General features: G+C 48.0%; 1 protein-coding gene across 4 annotated transcripts in view; it reads right to left on the minus strand.

The window, feature by feature from the left end:
• Nucleotides 1-1,194, minus strand: part of DHX37 (DEAH-box helicase 37) — a 108,212-nt gene extending 107,018 nt beyond the window's left edge. Inside the window, exons 1-3 of one of the 4 annotated variants that reach the window (XM_063964595.1) lie at nt 1,076-1,194; nt 477-592; nt 241-404 (exon numbers count right to left, since the gene is read on the minus strand). In XM_063964595.1, the coding sequence (XP_063820665.1) occupies nt 241-404; nt 477-592; nt 1,076-1,116 (321 nt within the window). In that variant the 5' untranslated portion in view covers nt 1,117-1,194. Of the gene's footprint in view, nt 1-240; nt 405-476; nt 593-745; nt 914-1,011 lie in introns of those variants that run through there. The other 3 variants (XM_063964596.1, XM_063964597.1, XM_063964598.1) reach the window with 3 other exon arrangements.
• Between the last annotated feature and the right edge of the window lie 5,630 nt (nt 1,195-6,824).

Consider the following 6,824-nt stretch of genomic DNA (forward strand, 5'->3'; position numbering starts at 1 on the left):
AGGGGGAGGAGCCAGTGCACACCAGATAGTCCTGAATCTTTCTTTAATTGTGCCCAGTCTCCTGCGGAGCCGTCTATTCCCCATGGTCCTTACGGAGTCCCCAGCATCCACTAGGACATCAGAGAAATACATAATAGAGTAAGAAGAGATATTTTCTTTTACTCCGGGATTAAAAAACAAAAACAAAAAAAACTACTCTAAATAGACTATTGTGTTACCCAAAAACAAAAGGTGACCCACCTGGCTCTTTTTTTCTTTCTGTTCCAGAACCTTCTGAAGTACTTTCTTTTGTTTTCGACTTAGTGGCTTTTTAGTAGATACTGCCTCAATTTTTTTCCTTTTAGATTTTTGGGCTGGCAACATCAATGGGTTGCTCTCATCCAGCCCTTTCAACTGTTCAGCTCCTGAAATGTTTCATTGTATAAGCAAAACAAAATATTTACAGTGTTTCTATATGCTTTAGTGTTAAGTCTCACCTTCTAGTTCAACCTGGACATGTTGCTTGGGCTGTGTGGATTTGTCTTCTGTGTACTGTACTTGCTGTCTTGCTTTCCAGTTATGTCTCTTTCTCAGTCTACCCATGTTGTTATTTCTGCAATTATTCAGATCTTAGAATACAGACAAGAAATAACTAGCACTCTTCTAGCTAGCGCTATACTACACTAAGGGCATATCATTCTCAGGTGGGCAACCAGTGACTATAATCATACAGTGGAACTACAACTTTCAGAATAACGCAGCCTACCACAAGCATGCTGGGACCTGCAGTTTCCAAACAGCTGGGAAGCCGCATATGTTTAGGGAAAGGTGTATGTCTTAAACAGATGTAGAGGAATTGTACTTTCAACGTCAGAGCTTTACACCTTGGTGCAGTTTTCAATAATTAAGGATAAATGGCAATTCTGGCTATAACTGCTACAAGCAAACAGACAGCGTACTGCAGCACTGGGCACCTCGTCCTACACACACGCATACATGTACATGTCCTGCTTTTACACACGGTCTACATACAGCAACTCACTTCCCAGATCACCGACACCTAGCAAAGGAATCTCAGTGTATGCATGGTACACACATGCTCTGCAGTGGCCTGGGACCCGGAAGAGGAAGTGACATCAAGGACCCATAGCAACCACAGCTCCATAGCAACAGTATTTCGTTATTGGGTTGCGACGTAGTGGCGGGGATCTAGCCTCTACCGTGCGATTTTCCCAGACAGGCTCTGTGGTTATGCCACAGTCATAAATATGTACCTGTAATAAAAAATAATCAGCTGTTATCCCCACCATTGCATATGTCTGTGTAATATACACACATCAGGGACTTGTCTGCCTGATCATTCCAACTAACGTCTATAGGAGTAGATGAGAGATGACCATTGATGGGTTTTAAACAATGTAAAAATGCAATTGCACCTGTATGTATGCTTAGTAGCGTACCATAGAAATCATAGTGCAACATGAATGAAAGCACAATAGCATGCTATAGAATGTATTGGAGCTGAATGCACATTAGCAATTTAACATGCTCTAGTCTAGAAAAAATTATAGTGGAGCCTGAATGCACAGTAGCATGCTATCCAGGGCCGGTGCTAGGGTGTTCGGCGCCCCCCTGCAAACTATAAATTTGTGCCCTCCCATAATTTATAAAGGGACAGCGCACGTTTCAGAAAGGTGTGCGGTGTCACAAGGAAGGGTTGTGGCCTCACAATAGTTCCCCCATTTCAAATTACGCCACAGAGTAGCACAATTTTATTCACATTACTCCGCAAGTAGTAGCGCCTCTTATATACATAAGACTCACAGTAGTAGCGCCGATAATACACATAATGGGGTGGGGGGTAATTCCAAGTTGATCGCAGCAGGAATTTTGTTAGCAGTTGGGCAAAACCATGTGGACTGCAGGGGAAACAGATTTAACATGTGCAGTGAGAGTTAGATTTGGGTGTGGTGTGTTCAATCTGCAATCTAATTTGCAGTGTAAAAATAAAGCAGCCAGTATTTACCCTGCACAGAAACAAAATAACCCACCCAAATCTAACTCTCTCTGCACATGTTATATCTGCCTCCCCTGCAGTGCACATGGTTTTGCCCAACTGCTAACAAGATTCCTGCTGCGATCAACTTGGAATTACCCCCAATGTCCCCAGTAGTAGTGCTGCTTATACACATAGGCCCTCATTCCTAGTTGTTCGCTCGCAAGCTGCTTTTAGCAGCTTTGCACACGCTAAGCCACCGCCTACTGGGAGTGAATCTTAGCTTAGCAAAATTGCGAACGAAAGATTCTCAAAATTGCGAATAGAAATTTCTTTGCAGTTTCTGAGTAGCTCGAGACTTACTCTTCCAGTGCGATCAGTTCAGTGCTTGTCGTTCCTGGTTTGACGTCACAAACACACCCAGCGTTCGCCCAGACACTCCCCCGTTTCTCCAGCCACTCCCGCGTTTTTCCCTGAAACGGCAGGGTTTTTTCACACACTCCCATAAAACGGCCAGTTTCCGCCCAGAAACACCCACTTCCTGTCAATCACACTACGATCACCAGAACGAAGAAAAAACCTTGTAATGCCGTGAGTAAAATACCAAACTTCTTAGCAAATTTACTTGACGCAGTCGCAGTGCGAACATTGCGCATGCGCAATTAGCGGAAAATCGCTGCGATGCGAAGAAAATTAACGAGCGAACAACTCGGAATGAGGGCCCATGTGCACTGCAGGGGGGACAGATATAACATGTGCAGAGAGAGTTAGATTTGGGTGGGGTGTGTTCAATCTGCAATCTAAATTGCAGTGTAAAAATAAAGCAGCCAGTATTTACCCTGCATAGAAACAAAATAACCCACCCAAATCTAACTCTCTCTGCAAATGTTATATCTGCCTCCCCTGCAGTGCACGTGGTTTTGCCCAACTGCTAAAAAATTTCCTGCTGCGATCAACTTGGAATTACCCCCATGGTTATGCCCAACTGCTAACAAAGTTCCTGCTGCGATCAACTCAGAATTACCCCCATAATGCCTACAGTAGCAGCGCCCCTTAAACAGATAATGCTCCCAGCAGTAACGCCGCTTATACATAATGCTCCCAGCAGTAGCGCCGCTTATACATAACTCCCCCAGCAGTAGCACCGCTTATACATAACGCTCCCAGCAGTAGCACCGCTTATACATAACGCCCCCAGCAGTAGCGCCGCTGATACAGAACGCCCCCAGTAGTAGCGCCGCTGATACACGATGCCCCCAGTAGTAGCAGTGCTGATACACGATGCCCCCAGTAGTAGCGGCGCTGATACATGATGCCCCCAGTAGTAGCGGCGCTGATACAGAGCGCCCCCACTAGTAGTGCCACTAATGCATAACGCACCCAGAAATATATTATTATGCCCCATGAGCCCACACCCCTACACACACACACACACGCATGCATACTCACTCAGAAAAACACACACACACACACACACACACACACACACACTTTCTCATGCACTCTCCCCACACTTACCTATCACAGTCTGGATGGCTGGATCTGGAGCAGCATGTCCTCCTCTACAGCAGTCTTGTGGTCCCGTTTAGCCCCGCCCCTGAGTCCGTTTAGCTCCGCCCACGAGTATGTTTAGCTACGCCCCTGAGTTTGTTTAGCTCCGCTCCCTGAGACAATTTAGCTCTGCCCCCTGAGTCCATTTAGCTCAGCCCCTGAGTCCGTGTAGCTCATGCCCCTTTCCAAATGCCTGACGCTGTGTTGAGGGTGTGAGAGAGATGGAGTCAATTTAGCTCCGCCCCCTGAGTTCGTGTAACTCAGGCCCCTTTCCAACTGCCTGACACTGTGTTTAGGGCAGGGGGCTTGTTCATGCTGCCGGTGCCTCTGCAGTGTGATAGGCGCAGCAGCAACAGCAAGGGATCTCAGCACAGGGATGCAGAGCAGGGAGAGTGCCTCTCCAGTCAGGCGCCTACCTGCACTGCAACCCTTTGCTGAGCGGCTTGCACCAGGCCTGATGCTATCTATATATGTACTAGTTACCAGCCTGTCAAAATGATAGAACAACATAATAGTAATGTCAGAGCCAGAATCGCTCCGTCGTGGGCCATCTAGTAACCGCCGGTGCGCATAACACTTAAATTACTCAAATAGAGGTGAGGAGCAGCGTTAGCCTTTTATTATTTAACATGCTGTATATATAATCTGCTATAGTGTGTCCCATATCCAACATGCACGCGTAGTTGCGCTTTCCCTTCAATGGCTCCTCTGCAGTGAGCAACTGGACAGACCATAGACAGAGGCAAGGAAAACTGCAGGGAACAGGATAACACCCCTTTCACACCGCCTGAGGCTGGTCGTACCCGGGAGCCTGACACGGGAGCTCCCAAGGTGTGAACCGCCTCAGGTGCACCATCACCACTGTCTGCAACCCGGCATATTGATGGGATGGTGACATCAGCTGTGACTCAGCGGGGGCGGCGCTCACCGCCCTTACACACACAGTGAATAGGAAATGGGTCACCGTATCAACCCTGCTCCAGTTCACACCGCACAGCGAGCTGAGTTGAACACGTGTTCAACCCTGCTCACTACCAGGGTTGAAGTTCCAGGTCGAGCACCTTTCAGACCGCACACAACACGGGTTATGCGCGCTCATGTGCCAATAACCAATGTTCATAGCTGGTGGTCTGAAAGGGGTATAAGTGTGCAGGAGGAAGGGGGCGGGACAGAGTAGGGATGGACATCGCATCGCGATTATGGTTTTGTTGTGATGGCAGTATTTTTACCATTCGATTGCAGCATTCTGATGTTTTCCACCATTGAATGCTAAACATTTGATGGTGATCCGGTGGTCCCTTCCCCTCGTCCGGCCATGCAGCAAGGGATTTGCGCATGCGCGGGCGGACTTACAGAGAGCTGCAGAGATTCACACATGCGCAAACAGGTCAGTTACCATAGCATAGCGCCCTTGTCACTGTGCCCGCAACATCTAATCTTTGCCAAGTTGAAAGGTCACTTCACTGTGCTCATACTTCTTGCATTCAACATGGTTGATCACCCTTCACTCCCTTAGACTGCACAGCACTATAATTTCATGCTCCTATTTCTCTGATTCAGTGACTCTACTTTTGATGCATGCTACTTTCTATTCACTTTATCTATCAGGGTTCTTCAATACCTTGTTCTTGTCCTGCAGTTTGGAGTGTGATGGGGAGAGAGTGATGGGTGGAGTGTGATGGGTAGCTGGAGCCACTTGGTCAAGGGATATTTCTAGAGTATGGTTCAGGTCAGGGACGTGCAGTGAGCTAAAAGGCTAAGGAGGCACTAGCTAGCACCAAAGCCAGATTTACACACAAAATATGAGCCAAAGGGTACATCTGGGCATTATACACAGGTGCAGCAGTACAAACTCCTGGAAATGTGGTGAGTTTTGATCAGAGATGTGCAGAAAAGATAAGCAGGTGAGGCACTGCCTCACCTGTCATAGACTTTTTACTCCAAAGTTTTGGCTTTGAAAAAGATTAGAATAATGCAAAGAAGACATTTCAAGCATATTCTTTGTATTTTTCATATACTTTATACAGTCAGAACTCTGGTACAAACGTAAGTATGACAGGAAAGGCTCTGCCTCACCTGCCTCACCCCACCGCACGTCACTGGTTCAGGTGTGATTCAGCAGTCTCAGGAGAAGTAAAAGTAGACATAGGTGAGAGCAGTTGTTGCAGAGAGGTAGACAGTTCTTGAAAGTGAATTGTGTTAATTTCTCTAACGTCCTAGTGGATGCTGGGAACTCCGTAAGGACCATGGGGAATAGCGGGCTCCGAAGGAGGCTGGGCACTCTAGAAAGATCTTAGACTACCTGGTGTGCACTGGCTCCTCCCACTATGACCCTCCTCCAAGCCTCAGTTAGATTTCGTGCCCGGCCGAGGTTGGATGCACACTAGGGGCTCTCCTGAGCTCTTAGAAAGTTATAGTCTTAGAATTTGTTATTTTCAGTGAGACCTGCTGGCAACAGGCTCACTGCAGCGAGGGACTAAGGGGAGAAGAAGCGAACTCGCCTGCTTGCAGCCGGATTGGGCTTCTTAGGCTACTGGACACCATTAGCTCCAGAGGGATCGACCGCAGGCCCAGCCTTGATGTTCGGTCCCGGAGCCGCGCCGCCGTCCCCCTTACAGAGCCAGAAGCAAGAAGATGGTCCGGAAAATCGGCGGCATGAAGACTCTGTCTTCACCAAGGTAGCGCACAGCACTGCAGCTGTGCGCCATTGCTCCTCTCACACACTTCACACTCCGGTCACTGAGGGTGCAGGGCGCTGGGGGGGGCGCCCTGAGGCAGCAATAAAAACACCTTGGCTGGCTAAAATACCTCAATATATGGCCCCAGGGGCTATATATGAGGTAAATACCCCTGCCAGAATTCCATAAAAAAATGGGAGAATAGGCCGCGAAAAAGGGGCGGAGCCTATCTCCTCAGCACACTGGCGCCATTTTTCCCTCACAGCTCGGCTGGAGGGAAGCTCCCTGGCTCTTCCCTGCAATTCTACAGTACAGTAAGAGGGAAAAGAGAGGGGGGGCATTAAAATTGGCACTGTATACAGTATATTATATAAAAGCTATTAGGGACATAACTCAGTTAGTCCCTGTATATATATAGCGCTCTGGTGTGTGCTGGCATACTCTTACTCTGTCCCCCCAAAGGGCTTTTGTGGGTCCTGTCCTCGTTTAGAGCATTCCCGGTGTGTCTGCGGTGTGTCGGTACGGCTGTGTCGACATGTTAAATGAGGAGGCTTATATGGTGACAGAACAGAGGCCGATATATGTGATGTCGCCCCCTGTGGGGCCGACACCAGAGTGGA

Source organism: Pseudophryne corroboree, chromosome 1 (genome assembly GCF_028390025.1).
Source record: "Pseudophryne corroboree isolate aPseCor3 chromosome 1, aPseCor3.hap2, whole genome shotgun sequence".
Lineage (NCBI taxonomy): Eukaryota > Metazoa > Chordata > Amphibia > Anura > Myobatrachidae > Pseudophryne > Pseudophryne corroboree.